The sequence below is a fragment of the Pygoscelis adeliae genome, unplaced genomic scaffold, assembly GCF_000699105.1.
Source record: "Pygoscelis adeliae isolate BGI_AS28 unplaced genomic scaffold, ASM69910v1 Scaffold67, whole genome shotgun sequence".
Classification (NCBI taxonomy): domain Eukaryota; kingdom Metazoa; phylum Chordata; class Aves; order Sphenisciformes; family Spheniscidae; genus Pygoscelis; species Pygoscelis adeliae.
Genome location: NW_008825271.1, coordinates 7846264 through 7865623, shown reverse-complemented (window position 1 = coordinate 7865623; position 19360 = coordinate 7846264). Strand labels below are relative to the sequence as shown.

The following is a 19360-nucleotide window of genomic DNA, read 5'->3' as shown; positions in this document are numbered from 1 at the left end:
ATCCGGAGCTGCCGAGCTCCCAAGTGTGTCTCCTCGGAAGGAAAGCACGATGCGGTGACGTGGTAACAGGGTCCTGCTGTGCCGCCGCACCGCGCAGCAGAGCCCCACGGCGTCCCGCAGCCCGGCCACGGGGCTTTCCAGCAAACCAGACCCCACCAGGCATTGGCAGCCTTATTTTTTTAACATCCACTTTCTTACCCTGCACAGAATTTTTCAGGCTTGTCCAAAGGCACTAAAAGGCTTCTGAGCAGACCTGCTACCACCTCTTTGCCGACACACATCGGGCAACTGCTTACAGCCATTACCCCCACGGCAGGTTTTCTTCCTGCTCCTCCTGGGTTCCGCAACCCAGCCGAAACCCCGAGCTGCTCCCACCGACAACAAGAAATTCACTCCCAAAACACAGCGCTGGCACAAGTGACCACCAAAAGGAAAGCCAAAATACATCTAAAAAGTCAAATTTAAATTAGAAATTATATCCAAGGTTGCTGATAAACAAGTTTCCTATTTGCCATTATAATGCCACATTCTAATAGAGTGCTGAATTTCTGAAGAAATAGCATTACAAAGCCTGCTGGAAACACTTATAAGCTTCTACTCTGACTTCTACAAAAAGGGCGCAGGGCTTTTCTACTCTATTCCTAGCAGAGTTAGGTAGCTTCACCCAGCGTTTTTTGTTTGTTTGGTTTTTAAATTGAGTGATGCAGGACAGCTAGTAATTTTTAATTGCAACTGAATTAAGTATTTTCTACTCCTAATACATATCAGATTTTCAAGACAGGCCAAATTAAAAACTGCTGTTTGTATTCAGGGCTTAAAACCCATGAGATAATATGCATTAATCACCACTGCTGCTGCAGCAACGTCCACAGAGATGGTGAGGACTCCACGCTGTGAGCACAGTAAGCGACAGCCTGTCGAAGAACAAGACCAGAAGGGATGAAAGCAACAGAGAGACAGGGAAAAATAATGAAGATGGGAAGACAAAACAAGACCACAGCTGGTTCCTAACCAGCGCTAGCTGCAGCTCCCAGCACAATCCAGGAGCAGCCCTTTGCACATTAGGTGAGCAGAGGTTTCAGAGAAGTGACCCAGGGGGTGAGCAGAGCAAGGATTAGGATCTCTCCGTCCACAGGTCAGCCAGAGAAGGCAGGGAGGTGCTTCTGTGTAGGACTGCCGGGGGTAGGTGACCCCGCAGGAGTGACAGCATGGCGAAGAGGTGTAGGTACCCCGAGGCCTCACCGAGCCCACGCCTGACACAGGGCAGCTGGTGGGAGGCGAAGGGCAACGCAGCCGGGGGTGGTTTCGGCAGATGCTCCTTTGAGAAAGGAGGGAGATGAATGGCAAGAGCCCACAGGAGGGGAAAGAGGCATTTTTCCACGTCCACTTGTTTTGTTCCTTACGCTGGACCGTAAGCTTTGGGTCTATCCACTTTGGTGTGTATTTGCAAAGCCCAAGTGGGGCCTGATCTATGGGCTCCATCCCACCCGTGCTACGGCAATACAAACACAACCGGACAGCTCTGGTGCAACCAGCGTCGCTGACTGACACCAGGTCAGGAACACGGACACATCCACCGCCAAGTCACAAACACAGGAGCACTGCTGGCTCTTCAAGTGCACAGAAAAACAAGATTCACTTACACGGAGAACGAGTGACTTACACAGACGTATGTGAAAAACCAAATGCTTTAATCCATCTATCAAGAACAACAGTTCAAATTATTTCATTGGATACATTAATATTGATCCATAATTTACAGTGCTATGGACCATACACAAATTATTGCTGCAGTCAACAGCAGATGAATATCAACATTACAGTACCAAGCATCATAGCAAGAGGCAGTAATTAATGTCACTTTTTCAAGAAATATAGGTATTTATACTATTATCAACATCAGCTTCCCCCCCAGTGCATTTTATGTCAAACAACATAAATGTAAGTGCATTATTTTGTGCTTTGTGCTCTCCTTATGTACCTTCTCTTTGCTTTTACAGGTTGTAAGAGTTAAATATTGCTTTATAGGCCAAAAGCGGTAAGGAAGAACTTCATGGTACTCTGCATGTTCCTGCTTGTTGCATGGCTTTGGCAAAGTGAGAACTGGTAGGTATCCCGTCCACCTGCTCAGGGAAGCCACCGCCGGCCCAGTGTCACACAAGACACCGTCATCAGACCGGGCAACAACTTATGTCCATCTCACTCCACCTAGTTCATGCCAAACCCTGCCCTTAATGGCCGTCTCCGTCCTCTGCCATTGATCCCCTGTAAAACGTCACAGCCACATGTTCCACCATGCGCAAACAGGCAAAGACATCCCCAGTTAGCACCCGCCTGGAGGTCCGTGTCTCCTAGAGATGACCCCACTGCAGCGTCAAGGTGCTTCCACTCAAAGGGTGAGCAAACTCAGAGGAGGACTGTAGCCTAAGGAAACACGGGGTGAAGAGTGAGCAGGGCACAGCCGAGTCATATGTTACCCCAGAGCAACACAACATACAGGGAACACACAACACAGCTGCTGGGGCCACAGCGACTTTTATCAAGAAATCCAGCTCTTGATATAACTGTTTTCCTTGAATCTTAACTCATATCCACACAGCATGTAGCCAAAAAATCAGAAGTCATGGCTGTCAGCGAGTACCAGTGTTTTATGTAAGCTTGAAAAATATTTATATACCACAGTCTAGACTTAAAATTTCTGAATGCCCAGCATGGGCATCAAACCAAAAGCCTTATTCAATATATCCAGTGGTTTTCAGTTACTACACTCAAGCGTGCACACCCTGATTTTGTACAATGCTGCAGAGCTGTCCCATTTTAATGGGGAAGGGTAACGCAACCCTGTATTACAGCTACAAGCATTTTACAGCCCTGATTTTCTTTACCTGTCACCATTACCAAACGGCAGCACCAGAAGCCTGCACCCGCATACTCGACTCGGAGCTAACTACGGCACAGCTGCCTTGCAGGGAATTTCCCTGCCTGAGGACTACGATGGCTGCAGTGCATCAGACTCCCGGGTCCTGCCCTGGGCCAGAGCTTCACTACCCTAGGAAAGACACATTCCCAAAAGCTGTCTGGGGTCGGGGGGAGAGGCATCATTATAATCTAAACTCCAGCTCCTCCTTCAAAAAATAAAAGAGAAAAAAAAAAAACAACCAGGTGGTTGTGTTTATACTAACACATAGCTCGCTGCTCAAGCTCAAGCGGAAACGGCGATGGCCAGATGCAGCCAGCAACAGCCACAGAAAGAGCGACGCGAACGTAGACCCCAGAGTACCGTAACAGCAAGCTGCGTCCCCGCCGAGCCCCGCGCCCCTCGCCATCAGCGCCGGGAGGAGCGGTGCCAGGCAGGGGACGCTTCAAGAACCCTTCCACAGGGAAATGTTTGGGTGAAAGCTCAGCGAGCCACGCCACAGGCTACGGGAACTCCTGACGTTGTTCCCAGCTGTCCCATCGCTACCCAATTCACATTTGATTTCTGAACACTAACTGCTGCGACCAAGGTCTCCTTATACAGCTTGCCAAACTGGCACTCAAGTCACTAACCGTTTCACTTATCCTATGTAATTTCCAGTGTAGCACAAAGGAGAACGGGAAGCTCTTGTTTTCTATACGTAGGCACCATGCTACACTTCAACGTCCTATAAAACATCACCCTAAAGCTCTCTCCTATGCCACACTTCAGTCAGTGCTAGTCGAGGAAGACTACAACTAGAGTTTAAGGCACTTCATTCCGAACGAGATACGCTTGCCTGCCGCTTGCGAGTCAGCTGTAGGCTGCTATTGAGAAATCCAATCCATCCGTCTAGCTCATAACACCACATGTCACCTCTGTAAAACACCTAGGCTTGATATAATACAAGTATAACTACCGTTATTGCATAGGACTACACTTGAGTAGATAATGCACCGAACTACTTTTACAACATTGTTGCATGTTAAAAATTAATAACATTGTTATCAAGTAACAGTTATTTGCAGATACAGTAATTTACTCTTTTTTTGTTTGTTTTTTTCTTATGTCAGCCCCTGTGCTGAAATAAAACACAAATTACTATAACGGGTATATTACCTACATAGTTATGTTTCCAAGCATATTACTACTTTTTTTCTGTATCACTAAAAATAAATATGTAAGTTCAGTTTCTCTACAGAGTTGTTTTATTACCTAATCTAAATTTGTACTCTACCTTAAATGTGTTTAAAAACATTTTCAAAGTGAGACTGTAATATACAAAATATTCTCAAAATCTCTCTTAAAACACAGAACCCTGCATAAAAGCTTCCTTTCAAGTGTTTACAAAGAACGCAGAAAACTTCCAATGAGTTTTAAAAATGTCAAAAAATTGTTGCAATATTAAGAGGCAAAAATCTTACAAATGAAATACAAATATATTTAAAACAAAAAGTTGAGGATAACTAAGGAATCCATGCAAATCAAAATAAACTGTACAATGCAATTTAAAAAAAAAATAAAGCCAATTAGATATGTACAACATAATGTGCCCAGCTGATAAAATGTATCCTTTTTTTTTTGTGTCCAAAGAGTGTATACCAACTTACAGTGCTCCTGCTTGGTTTACTGTTGGCAAGCCATCAATGCATGTTACAAAACAAAATAAAAATCTAAGAGAAAAACTCGAACCACGATCAAAAGGAAAACCCAAATCAGCTCAGAGTAAAATGAAATGGCACTCTGAGAAAGAGACTCGCATCTCCCTGCAATTTTCAGCAACAGCATTTTATATCACAATCAACACAATCAGGATGTCTTAACACTCTTTTTTGTTTGTTTGTATTCTGAGTGGAGTAGGGTGGGTATTTTTCCCTAAACACTTGTCATGTAAAGACCAACGTTTGAGGGACACTGTATCTTTAAGGCAACACTATTCAATTAATACAATTACAAATTGGACTTTTTTTTTTTGTTTCTTTACATTCTTTAACTTTACATTGTGTTTCCAAGTAAATAGGTTGCATTTACAATTCTACGATTCCCCCCTCCCCCCCAGTAGAAACAGACTCTTCATTTGTAATTCTATTGCTTTGAGTAGATTTGACCAGTTCAAAGTTCTTGGCGAATCCAGTTCACAGATACTGTACATATGCTGTACAATATTTTGGAGGCATTGGTAGTTTTAAAATAGAATATACAAGTTTCTTCACAAAAATTCTAAAAAAATCCTATATATATAATATATACACACACGGGCACACACTGGGCTACTGATGAAGCACAAAAAAAAAAATCAAAAAATTCTACAAAAGGTAAATTATTTAATCTACTGATCAAGAACCAAAGCAGTTTATGAAAGGTGTGCCAAGTATATGCTAACAAGCATGATCGGTGTCCTCCATGCTCACGCTGCTCCGCCTGCTACTTGTCTTCGATGCTCCAGGAGACACAGAGGAAAGTAGTGGGTCAGTTACTCCGACAGGGGAGAGGGTATCGTCCATCAAGATATCTTCCAGTTTGGATCCCATTTTTGCTGGAACACTGTAAGTGCCAGTTGGTTCAGTCACATTTCCGAGGTTGTCACTGAAGGTGATGGTACCATCAGTGAGATCGAGGGTGGTAGTGCAAGACAGGTCTGTGTGGTGCGGCATGATGTCTTGGTTACAGTTGTCTAGCACAGGCTCTTGTTTGATGACCCTGTTGACCATATCAGGGGAGCAAAGGCCTGTAGATGGAACAAGGGACAGTCCATGTGCCCGAGCTTGCATCTCAAGTTCCTGTGAAGGAGGATAAGGGACAAATTAAAAAAAAAAATAATCTGAAAGCAAAATCTGTCATCTTACGCCCTTGTATACTGCGACTTACAGTTTCCTTCTGTTGCAGACAAACCTTTTCCTCCCTTTCCAGTAGCGACAAGTGCTTGCACCTTGTACACTTCTGCCCTGCAGATTTTCACCTGAACGTTACTCTCTTGTAGAGATGGGTGAACACCAACCCCACACAGGTCCTTCACACTTCCCCTCAGAACCTACACCAGAGCCAAAACCCAGCGCTCTGTAGAACAGACACGTTTCCCCTCGGGTCTCTTCTCAGATCAGTGCCATAGTAGGCAAGTTTGGCACCAGGTCAGGTGAGGAAAGCATTTAAAAGTTGGCGGGGGTCGGGGGGGGGGAGAAATAGCAGAAGCATATGCTTAGTACTTCTTAAAAAGTCATATGTGAAGGCATAGCATGTCTATATGATGCTTGTCATTTCCTGCTCAGGCACTGAAAGGGACATTTCTCATTCTACAAGTCTGGTGGAGCTGGAAGTAAAGAGGTCAGCCAAAACTGAGCAACACTGTTCCTGCACTGAAAAATTATAGGCAAGTCATAGGAAGGCTTTAGACTTCACACACAGCCAGGATTCTTCGAATCTTCATGAAAAGTTTAAACCCCACCTTTACATTTAATCATACAGATGCACTTGACGGAAGACAGAAAATAGAAGTATTCGCTTAAATGCCCTTTTTTAAATGCAGCAGTAAGAGATACTTCTACTTATGCATTATATTAGGCAATCACAATCACTGTTGTGATTGTACTGTTTCTGGATATTCCTATCACTGAGGTTGATTAATAGCCTTTTTTCCATTTTCACCTAAGACAACAAGCTTGTAATGGCACACTGCAAGATCAACGGAGAAGGTGGAAGAAGGAAGCACTTCTTCCATCAGCTAACATGCCAAAATCAGGAGTTCCTCATTCTGTGCTTAATCAGAATCAACACAAAAAGGCAAAATACAGACTTTAGGTTATTTGCTAACAGATGTATTGCCCATTATTCAAGGGTCTGGGTTTTATGTTACTTTGATTGAAGGAGCCAGAGCAGACGGATAATGCAAAGGAAGATGAAAGATGCTTAAAAAGTGATCTGACTTAGCTTTGAAATACCACTGCTTGATGTTGTTCTGCAGAAGGGTTGTGCGTCTTTATTGTCTCACTCTAGCAAACAGATTGCTCAAAGTACAAAAACTGCGCTGAAGTTCAACCCAGCCTGTTCTATTTTAAAGCTATTTACTTCCACACTTGACTCTCAGGTATTTCTAGCTACATTATCTACTTTGTGGATCAGCCGTGCTGCGGTTCAGGGGTCTCCTCACACAGCAGCCAGCCTGGCACACTGCAGCCTGCATGCAGAACTCAGCTGTTCGCACTGCAGGTGAGTAGCAACGTGAGAACATCTGGGACATCACTGTGTCTGTGTTGTGTGTTCTTACACCCACTTCCAAATATACTTCTTTAATTACCCTTTTATGGAGAGGGGTGGATATCCAGCTATCTTTGCCCACCTGGAGAACCGAGTTGACAACAAAAGCTGTGCAGGCTGCAAGGCTAAGGTTTCCCATCCAGCTTGAGGTGAAGGCAAAGGAATTAGAGAAATGGAGTTCTCACCCCTAAATCCCTGTGTAATACAGGCTATTGGGAACCTGGGTGAATCTAACAAGGCAACAACCCATGGAGAAAACATATTCATGCCGCCTACTGCTTTTCAGTGTTGAAGAGAACCATTTTATAGTCCTACAGACTTCAAGGAACAAGGAAGACCACCAACTGTAGCTCCTCGGACAAAAAAAACAGCTCAACATCCATAGCTCTTGGCTGTCTTGCTGCAAAAACTCTTGAAGCACTTGCATTAGGTGTGCTCCTCTGCAACTGCTCTCAGACAAGCCAGGGCAGCCTCAACATTAAATACAGCTGCCAGTCCCCAAGATACCTACGGGGAACTCAAGATACGGTGCTGCAGTGTCTGTCACCAACACTGCCCTCCCTGCTCATTCTGTCCTGCAAGCAGTGTTTACCCTCCACCAGAAAGCAGATGACAGATTCCCGCAGAGCATCAGGGAGAGGCTGATCGAGAGAAGAAACAAGCGATCAGATGTAGAAGACTGCCATCTGCAGAGCTTCTCTGACAGAGAGGGCCTAGATTGGTCCCCACACAATTTAGAAAACCCACAAGCAAAACAAAAAGATTTCATTTATTGCCATTTGTCCGAAACTGCTTCAGAAGAAAAGAAAACAAGCACTAAAGCTACAGGTCAAAAAAACTCCACAAACAAGACAACTAAAGTGAACGTACTCCCAAAAAATTGAACTGAATTTGATCACTATCAACAAATCATATATGAAGTCCCAATTTGTTAGGTCTGGCACCCCCCAAAAAAAATTACCATATAAATCTTTCTTATAGTATGGTTTGCAACTTATGTTGGCCATAGTAGAACAAAAATAGACCTGCCCTAAGTGCTTTACTAGAGTGTTAGAAATTTTTTTTTTTTTTTTTAAACTAACATATCCTGGCTTTTTCTGGAAAAATCTCTGCAGACATCTCAGCGTTGGTCACCATTTATCAAAATGGTGGTTCCTTCTAACCCACGTTCCTACAAACAAGCTTCAGTTACCATTATTTGCAGTCACACACTGCAACATCATCAAGAGCATTTGCAGCTTATTTATCAGCAAACCTGTATTCTGAGCAGCAGGTGCCTGTTGGCATGTTCCAACTTCTTCTGCCGGTTCTCAAGCTCCTTTGTGCGTTGCTGTTCTCTCTGCAGCTTACGGATGTAGTCCACTGATGCTTTTAGAATAGTCCCCTTATTCCAGCGCATATCCCTTTGAAATTAATAAAAAAGGAAGAGTTAAGGCTCTCGGGGAGACTTTATTTTATAGCCATTACCTTCACATCAGCAGCTATGATTACACCTCATATTATACACAACACCTGGCTAATATTTATTCCAAGTTTATGAATACAGAAGGTATCTGACATGCACTAGAGGGGGCCAGAGTGCAGCTATTGCACGGCAGACCGCAGCCAGCCCCGGCCTGGCCGAAGGGCACAGAGCCCAGGGGCTGCCCTCTGGCCATCCAGGCTCCCCGCAGCCCCCCTGGGGCCAACCCCCTGCCTTCTGCACAGTTTGGGACCAGCACTCTGCAGAGCGACCGAAGACCAGGGGCTCCTTTCATTGCCTTATGGCAAGGCTGCAAGACAACAACAACAACAAAACCCCCCACAAGACTCTTCTCAACCGTCATAGGGCTTGCTGTCTGGGTGATGCCTGATTTCAGCTGGGGAATTAAAAGGACCATATATGACCTGGCTCTTCTGGGGGAGAAAGACCTGAGGCCCTTTAGCTCCCAAGAAGCAGCAAGCAGTAGTCCTCCTGGTGGCACTGTATCACAGCTGTGTTACCGTACAAAGACAGCAGCCCAATACAGCAATATTCAGGTGCTTTAAACTTAAACTCTGGCTAAAATGCAAATGCCACATTGCAGCCTAGGGGTGATGGTTCTTCAGTCAGGGAGTACGTGGCTCCCATACTGCTTCCCCCACATTATCCCTTCCCCACCCGCTTTAGAGACAGAGGCTGCCTGCATCGTCTTCTCCCCATATCACCTTATTTTGTTGAAATAAAAAAAAAAGTTTAGTATAGACCAGACCAAAGATCCACCTGTCCCGTAGGTTGAAAATGTGCAAAACTGCCTTGCCTGCCTTAGAGGAAGCTGAAGAGCCTCTCTGAAGAGTAGCTCTGTGAGCAACTGCCTTAAGATAATGGAAACTTTCCCCAAAAGCATCACGGGGCATTGATTCTGATTTAAGTGAGACTTTCAAGCTCCAGAGCAAAGGGGGTTCCTTGCTGTTGAATCAGTGTTGGGTAAAGTTAAGAAAAGTTAGTAATAGTAAAATTACCTAAAAGAACTACTGGGAAGCTACCACAAACACTGGCAAATTATCATTGAACAGATACACAGCTATGCTCTTTATTTTTCTTTTTTCTTGGAGGGAAGGGGAATATGATGGCTTCCCAGAGGAACTGCCCTCCATTTTCCCAGAAAGAGGGATTGGTTCTGTCTTGCTGAACTGTGACATCTAATAAATTCAAAGAATCATTTAGCAAGACGAGCAGCCAGGCAGCCAGCTAAGCAGCAAGACTAGACTAAGGTTTCACATCCTGACAACTCTACCTCTGGTAAGGCAGTCATTCCTAGCATCAACCCCAGCCCTGCCAAAGCACAGGGTCCTGCAAGATGCTGAGCTGCTGCACAACACTACTGTGACTACTTTGTGACAAAAATCATCAAATTAATATAAACTTAAGCAAGTTCCAAAAAGGAAAAAATAAACCCCGAAACAATCTTCAAAAAATATAATGGAATCTTCAAGCATTTCTACAGCCACGGAATGCCAAGATCATACAAGAAAACTCAGGATTTCTTGCTTTGTTTTTTTTTTCTTGGGTGTTTTGTTTTGGTAAATTCTTTTTCTCCCCTAAGATTTTTTTTTTCTTTTAACACTTCCCTCCCACAGTCTCCTTGGGCACATTATACTTACGGGTCATTTGACTTGGGTATCAAAGTGCCTAGTTCTTTTATACGATCATTAATATTAAATCTTCTTCTTCGTTCAACTTCGGAAAAAACAGCACAAATGTTACAAGTAATATTCACACTTAATTACAACATATAAAGTGTTTCATCAAAGATTTCTTTAAGCGCCTTAGAAATGTTCACCTGAAGCTTAAAATCCAGTGACAGAGTAATTTATTTTGCTCTCCTACACATGGACACACTAAGACAGAAGTTCTGCCTATACTGTAAAAACATGGGACTTCCTGAAGTGGCAGAGTTAAACTGAGACTCTAAGAAAAAGGATGGCTGTGTTAGCATAGGACTCAACTGCTCAACCGAGGAGCAAATGTTTTCCTAGGGAAAAGCATCACAGACAAATTCAGAGGCAAAAATTTAGATGCTCAAGGAAATCCCAAAGCAGGAAAAGGGGCAAAATGTATAGTCTCTTTTTTAAAGTACTCTTCCAGACGCAACATTTTCAGGATCCAAAAGTCAAACTTAAATACCAATTTTTCTGCATTAGCTTTTCATGCTATGGAAAAGGCTTTTGAATAGCTCAAGGCATGTAACAGTTCCTTTTCTCTAGTAATATAAAGTATAAAGGATCCTTAAGTTGTCCTTTTAAGTCATAAGATGCTCATTATTTTAATTTTTTTTTTCCAACTTGGAAATATGCGTTCCCTTCAAAAATGGAATTTATAAAAAATTGCCACACTGAGGACGCACACTGATTTTTAAAGTCACAAATTGACCACACATCTAAGATTTTAGATTAATTAAAAAAAAGAGGCAAAATTGTGCAAGGTGGATTTGTTAAAAGCAACTGGATCAAATGTTGTTCCCAGTAATTTCATTGATAACAACCACCCGTTCAACTGGCTTATTGAAAAAAAAAAAGAAAAATAAGACTTTAAAATTCAATAGTAGATTTAAGCACACATTTCACAAGAATTCGAGATACTTGATCTATGGGCATAACATAATGAACTGATGCTATATACTACTGAACACCTAAAATTATTACTCGAATTGGTGCAAAATGCGAAGAACCAAAACTTACTCAAGTTGTGATTGTCTTTCTTTTGCCTCTCCTTAGCCAACGCTCTCGCTTCTGACTCTGTAGGAAAAATACATGCTGTGCATGTGAATGAAGTAATTAGAATTAAAGTAATTCAAACACAACATTTCAGTCTGTGAAACATTTGTGCAGGAAGCCTGATCGATATTTGTCAAACCAATTATTACACCCATTCCAACGAGTGAGAAGGGCCTGTACGGTAAGCTGTGATTGCCAAAACACAACGCTGGTGTTGAACTTCACCCCTGCACCCGCGGAGCATCTCTTCCCACACTCCCCACACTGACTTCCATGACGAGAACCTTTCCCACGGAGGCCCTGATTCAGCAAGGTATTTGAGGACAACAAACTGCTGAAATCCAACATACCTTCTCCTATGTTTACGTACAGCCGGCACGCTCACGTACCACACAGACGCTGAACCAGAGGAACAGCATGCTTATTGCATTGCTACCTGTGCAGGATGTGAAGCAGTCAGGAGTCACAGGCTCTACTCACCGGAACTAAGGCTACATCCTTGCGTGGCACGTGCATGCACATCACCGTAAGACTCAAGGTGTAACTTAAGCAACCTATTAAAAATACTGTATTTTCCAGCTACCCTAACTGTTCTCATTATATGAAAAAGAGATGAAAAATTCAACACCTTTATTAGCAATATTGTTAGAAAACAATGGTCCTTGCTTCAGGAAAAGCAAAAAGAAAAATAATGACAACCATGCTGGACATCAGTTGTCTTCTCAACTCAGAACTTTTCTTAACCTTGCTCCATACATTTATTACCAGACTTTGGCATGCAATAGTTCAATGCATTTAATATGCAAAAGCATAACTAAATTTGTTATTTTCAGTTCTCAACTGATCTTACATTTCTCAAGCAATTTTAATTATTTTTTTGTTTGCTCTATCCCTTTTACTTTTTAAAAAGCATGAGGTTATTAATCCTTGCCCCGTTGCATTTAGATCTCAAATCCAGCAAGCATTATTTAGTTTTGCAGTCAGTCAGTGAGGACAAGTGATCTATTATCACACAGTCCATTATGGAAACAAACCCCTCATTCCAACAAGTTTTTTTCCTGTATTCTTTTGTTTTTATGGAATACGGATTATGTCCCACCCAATTCAAAATAAGAGATGATAAGGGTTTCCCTTGGAATACTGGAAGTTGACTACTTCACTACTTAGAATACAGAGCTACCCCAATATTACATGCAGTATAACAAGACATCTTCTACGCTAGGCTCCCAAAGAATAAAAAAAAAAAAAAGCTTGAAAGACTACTGCAAGTCTCAATGAAATTTGGGCTTAATCTGACATTGCCTTATGAAACAGATATGAGGTTCGTAAGGCCAAAACCGATGGAAACTGCACTCCTGGGTGAGCAGGATTCCCACTAAATGCTTCAGTAACCACAGCTGAGAACTCACAACCATCATCAACATCAGACACTGGGATAATAGATTTGACCTTTCTTGGTTCTTCATCATTTTGATATTTATACAGTAGGATGGAGAAAGATTTCTGACAAATGCTACATTTAAATATTGCAAGCTCTCTCCAGCCTAATTCCAACAGCAAAATCAGGAAATGGAGAACCAAAAGACTCTTGCCTGCAATAACATGCTGATTTTAAAATCGCTGGCTGTCAGAAAGCATCATCAAATAGCACTTTCTGCACAAAGGCTTGGCCAGATCAATGTCAAAGTGACTGCTGTTAAATTTGAGTTTAATTCCTAAACCTCTCCTAGATTAAATGCAATCTACTAGCATATATTTTGCACAGAAAAAGCACTCATCTAAATTGTTTCTGTGTACAGGTGAATGTAGCATATTGACATTTAACTTAGTTCAGGTCTATTTTGATGTACTGAGGACTTCCATAAGACCACTTCACTCACTGATTTCCCCTCTCTTTCTGCCTTCTTTGCCTGAAGCCTTACATCTGCAGTGAATCCACCAGCCCGGACATCTGACAAGTTGGATGTTTAGTTTGCAGTCTACAGCCACCTTTAACTTTCTATAACTGGGGCAACGAAACTGTCTGTAATGCAGGACTTTGAGTAGTTCTCATCCCTCCCACCCTCCTCTTAAGATAGTTCCATCGCTGTACAAGCTTTTCTTTTTCTAGCAGCCACAAATCATTGTGCAGTTTGTGTGTCTTCATTTGGTGCTGGACTCAAATTTTGCGCGGTCATGTAAATGCAAATATCCGCCAGCTCAGAGATGTGGCATTTCCTCCTGAGAAGCTGACTCCTGGGCTATTAAAACTGCTCTACTTAAACTAATTCCTGCCCAGAACCTGCTTTGCAACTGAGTCAGCCTGCGAGTTTTCACAACAGAAACCCAGGAAGACGACAGACAAGAAAGAAATTATGCCTCTACCATACTGCATACAGTATAACTCCCTGTTGGGCTTAAGAACAGCCATTTCTGGGTATTAAGATGATTTTGTCATCGGTTCTAGAATGGATCTCCATTTGTTCCTCCTGCGGGCAAGTTTGCCTTGTATACTGTACCCTACATGTGGTTATATCCTTTCAAGTGAAGCAGAACAGCAAAAATAAAACATGCTTGAGAATACAAAACTTCTTATTTCTTCCTTCAAACTATTTAGCTTCTGTACGCATGTGCTTGAGAGAAAGAGGCTTTTAATGTCCCCCCTCTCTCCCACGACTTATTCAGAGCACTGCTGGAAGAACCAACATGACAAGAAACTTACAGGATACTTCATTTTCATCTTAATTTAAGAGATGCGTATTCTCTCTTGAGTGCTTAATTTTACATTTTATAGGATCTAGGTGTCCAGATTTCATATTACAGCAGGCTATTCGTTCATTGCTGTCCTCCCCTACTAGCGTAAAGCCTCAGCATGTAGCATTCCTCAACATGAATCCCACAGAGACTCCAGATGTGAAGTTGTTAGAGTTTGGTGCTGATAGAGCAAACAATAAGCCCAAATTAGAAAACAGCTCTATAAGAGATGCATGGAAACTTCCTGTGACACAATGTGTTCAATGTGCAGATTTCACTATAACAGCTAGGGACTTTATCTTAATTTGTCACAGTGAACACACACATGCCCACACATGAATGCAACTGCATTGCAGGCTAATACGTCTGCTAAAAAATGGTCCACAAAGCAAAAAGTAACTATTCATCCACATATTCTTTCTCATAACAGAAATTATGTCCAATATCACCTGAATTCAAAACAATTATACTATTGCTCCAAGGTGGTATTATAGACATATTTACCTGTGAGCTCCCTTTTTATATTAGGAAGATTAGCTGGACATGAGTTGCTGATGTTTAGTCCTGGAGGAGGCATGCTTTGGTTGCCATAAAGGTCAATCAAATTGCCAGACACAGGCAACTGGAAAAGATAAACAAGGAAAAGGATCATTTGTGAAAGGTTTTGTACAGAAGAACAGAGTTAGGATCTGCTAAGAAATCTGTGCTCTTTTCCATGTGCAAACAGAGCGTGCAATAAGGTCAGCAAAAGTCACAGATATGCACGGGCACGAGGAATAACACACCTACATTGGGAAAATTCTGTCTTCTCTCCTCAAGAATACGCAGACAGAGAATATGCGGAAGAGGTAACATGCTGACAATATTGCTGTATTGTTGCTCCTTATTTTTTCAGTGAAACTCTTACATCTGTACCCCCATCACTTCTCTTAACTCAAAAAATCTGAAAGAGCCTACAGAACACTCCTGGAGGAAGCCCCCATTTTTCCAGGAATATGAGAGTGAAAGTACTTAGCACGTTGTCACATGCTTGAGGGAGAACACTGTATTAATCAACCACATTTTCAAGTGACTTGAAAGCTACCTACACAGAAAACATTTAAGTTTACTTTAACTTACATAACAAGAACACACACCAGTAGGAGGAAGATTATTTTGACATTAAGTTTCCTCCATTACTTGTTCATTCTGCTATTCTTATTTAGGTATGTTTAAGTAAGGAGACTTATACAAAAATAGGACAGTATTCCAACAAGACTTATCAAAGCTATCCCTTTAAATTGAAATGTATTTAAAGAAGTTTATCCTGAGTGAATTATTTTACCCATCTCTTTTTTGTTTTCAAACTAGGTTTTGAAAAGACAGCTATAAAACACTGATATGTTATCTGAGTAGCAACACTGATCATCGTTGCTGAGAAGAAAACCAATCCCTCCAAGACACTGATCCTGCAGAGATTAGAGTATTAACTTTACACCCATGTAAATACTGCTGTTGAATACAATGGAGCGAGTCGCAGCCTGGACTATAAAACTCCTACTGACTGTCCTTGCCAGACTGAGACCTAAGAAAATTTCTCTGCCATCTGGAGCTACCATAAGAAGCAAAAGTTGATGTGCATCCATTAAAGTACCACCAGCTAGAAGCCATGCCGATACTTGTCTTGAACAGACAGTGGCCAACGACAAAAGTTAAATCCCCTGACTCAATCTTCAAGTGAAAGAGGAAAAATGTAAGTGAATTATCACCAAGATCCAGCCTTACAATTCCTCGCCCTCCTCTTAAGCTCTTGAATGAAGTATTTAAGAAAAAGGGGGGGGAAGGAACATCTATAATAAATCTAAGGTCACAGCTGTCCATCACAGACTACAGTCCAAGTTGTGATATATCTGCATTAATGTCAGGGTGACCACTCACTCTCACTGCTCTACAAGGCTGACCCTTGTATCTTTTGGCCCCTCAAATGCATCCATGACACAGGCACAGCAATAGCGTCATACACCCTTCTGACTTGGATGCACTTTTGCTAGTCATGCTCCTACGCATGGAGAGAACACAAAGAACTTGTTTGTAGCCTAGGGACTTGAAGTTCAGAACCAGACATGTGAAATCGAATTAGGAATTTCAGGGAATTTATCAGAAAAAAAAAAAAAAAAAAAAACACCAACACAAAAAAAAAAAAAAAAGACCCACCCCACCCCCCCCGAAATCTAGAAACTAGCATCTCGAAGCCTGGGTAAAGCAGCTGGGTTGTAATTAAACATGGAGAATAGTCAAGGTCACCAAGCTGCTTTACCTACTGCAAGATGGGCCCTGCTTGTTACAACAGGTTTGTGATTTTTTCCACCCCCCCTCCCCCCCCCAGGGTGTCAACACTGTGCTGGATTTCCGTGCAAATAAACAGGACCTGTGCAAGCAATCACCACAAAAGGGGAATGTACCGCAGGCAGCAGCTGCTGAATGTGCATGCTGAAGTCCTGCAGAAATTGCAAGCACCAGAGGAACCATACCAAGAGCTGTGCAACAACCAAAGCACAAGCACTGCTGATGCAGCATTAGCTAAATAAAAGATGATGAAGGGAGAAATTTGCACAGCTGATAAACATTGCAGGTTTGCATGTACACATGAATGCTTATCAAGGAAATTTACATGAGAGGCAGATGCCAACGCTCTCAGTTTAAATCAGTGATCCATAAGCAAAGAGACTGATCGGCTTCTTTCTTTGACCACTGTTCTCAGCAAGCTGAACTCCACAGGTCAAAGCTTCAGGTCTAACTTTTTACTACAAGTGTGACTACGTGTATGGTCCACACTCAGTATGAGCCTCTGAGAGGCCTCTTCTCCATGATGGCTGCAAGTCACATCTTTGGGACTAAAACTTTATACAATCCCTTCCACCTGAAAAATATAAAGTGCATACAACACTTCAGCTCATCTCACATGGCTAAAATACCTGCAGTTAAAGATAAGTTAAAATTGAGGCACATTCTCTGTTCCCAATTCTATTCCAGGTCCCAGAGGAATAAAAATTAGTTGACTTGTAAGGTAAGACCAACAGTTATTCGTGCAGAGTTCAGGGTACTGGAAAGGGGAGAGGACCCCTATGCTGAGGGCATTGGTTTGAGATGGACAAGTCGGCAGTGCTGTGAGCACGCAAGCCGTCACTAGGCTGAAATGGAGGGGACACACCAAACACCAAGCCAGAAGAGGCTTATAATGGACACAATGCAGCAACACCTGGCATTTATTTCAAATGCCTCCTATTGGAAGAAACTGGGAAAAAATTAAACAGTTTGCAAACATTTCAGCTCTAATCTATTAAGACAGTCGAGCCTTTCATCCCTTTGCCCAAGTACAAAGCAATGGGAAAATGTTCAAAACTCCCATAGCCATTTCACTGGGAAGATGCGAGTCTCAAAACAGAGCCACATGGAATTTGATGCCCTTTTTCCAGTGCTAAGGAGGCTCCTTCCCTGCCTTCACCAAACTCTAGCATCTCTCCAACTTAAATATGCTTCCCTTAAGGCTTTGTTAGCCACTTCTGGCTAAGAAGAAATTCAAATACAGCATCATTCTGATCATCCACGTTTACTCTCCCAAAAAGTAAATGAAGGAAGAGTGGCTTATGCCAGGCTTAGCTTGTTATCTTAATCGAAATGACACGGTCTAAAAAGCCTTCATTCATGAGATTTCATATTTCTAGGCCTTGGCTTCACAAGGTGCACAAACAAATGACTGCTTTTATGTAACAGAAATTTCAAATATGGTAATTATTACTGCAGACTCATCATAGTGTACATTCAGGGGAGTCTGAGGCTTGCCTTTCTCCTCCACTACTCCAGCAAAACAAGCACCCACACTCAGGTCATTCAGGCTCTATATAAATCGTTGAGACATCAGCTGTGTGATCAGCAAGGCTGTTTCTAAGGTATCAGTACACACCGGGAGGGATTCTGTTCCCCAGCTTGTGCAGCCTACAACATATTGTGTTGTTCCCTTACCTACAAGCACACACTCAGTGACAGTCCCCGAAATAAGACTCCTCTACTTCTGGAATTTAACTTCCACAGTAAAGTCACATTTAGAAGTGGAGCTGCACATACTCACACGGCTTTCCATGTCAGACTCCTGCTAGAATTGATTAGTTGAAGGAATTAGTCGTCGTCTCAACTTGGCATACAGGAGTACTTTACACAGTACCTAGCAATTCAATTACTAGGTCACATCTACAGAGAAAACCCTCTTGGCAAACTAGTGACCATTTTGTGATACCTTTCACCACAGAAGCAAAGCCAGTTAACTTGTGACCCAATAAAGTTTCCAAACACTTCAACAAGCAGTTGATTGCAATGAGCCCATTTCAATTAAGAGGTACTTTGAAACTTCCCTTAGCTCGCTCTACACAGAAATCCCTGATTTTGCTTATCAATTAAGTACTGTTACCAATGTAACAAACTGGTCCTTTTGGTCTTTGTTGGTTATGGAACAACAGCAGCCTTTGTTGTAGTCTCTGCACAGTTATTTATAGATTGTGTCTCTTTAGAGACCATTTCCTCTCTTGATGTCTTCCACCTCTTCTTAGCTCAGTCTACAGACATTAATTCCTTATTAGTTAATGTTGTGTGTTTTAAGAGCTAAATCCTATTCCAAAAGAAAAGTGTCTGTTACATCAGGTTCATCTTTTTTCCAAACCAATTGTTGGGAAAGATGGTTCAATTTCCATCTCTTCAGGATTAGTACCAGGTTAATTCAGAGACTGAATATGCTTTTTGCCTCCAGCAATTTAAATATATCAGTAAAGAAGTCTTAATTCTGCTATTTTGTATCCTTATTTTACAGACTTCACCACATACAGCGGGCAATTTCTGAAATTTCACAGCAAATGTGGATCAGGCAGTCTTTACAAGGCCTGTTGTCACGCAGCAAGCAGGAGGGATGCAGACTACCCTAAATATTGACTACATGGACTCCTTGCACCAAAAGAACACAGAGTATTATTATGTCCTTGCCTGGAAGCAGAGAGCCACTGCTGGGGCCCCTGTGAAATGAGAGAAGAAGAAAAGCACAAAGAAATCCAAGTCCCCTCTAATTTAACGGCTCCCAATCCAATGGAACTTCAGAGAAAGGACTCCAGAAGAACCTGAACCCTCAATAAAAAAAAAAAACAAACGAGTAACTATCTT

General features: G+C 42.2%; 1 protein-coding gene across 7 annotated transcripts in view; it reads right to left on the bottom strand.

The window, feature by feature from the left end:
• Window positions 1–1670: 1670 nt before the first annotated feature.
• Window positions 1671–19360, bottom strand: part of MITF (microphthalmia-associated transcription factor) — a 70219-nt gene continuing 52529 nt past the window's right edge. For 5 of the 7 annotated variants that reach the window (XM_009329815.1, XM_009329817.1, XM_009329820.1 and 2 more), the window contains 5 exons: window positions 14681–14798; window positions 11408–11482; window positions 10331–10406; window positions 8463–8610; window positions 1671–5736 (listed from right to left, as the gene is read on the bottom strand). In XM_009329815.1, the coding sequence (XP_009328090.1) occupies window positions 5335–5736; window positions 8463–8610; window positions 10331–10406; window positions 11408–11482; window positions 14681–14798 (819 nt within the window). In that variant the 3' untranslated portion in view covers window positions 1671–5334. The remainder of the gene's footprint in view (window positions 5737–8462; window positions 8611–10330; window positions 10407–11407; window positions 11483–14680; window positions 14799–19360) is intronic. The other 2 variants (XM_009329816.1, XM_009329818.1) reach the window with 1 other exon arrangement.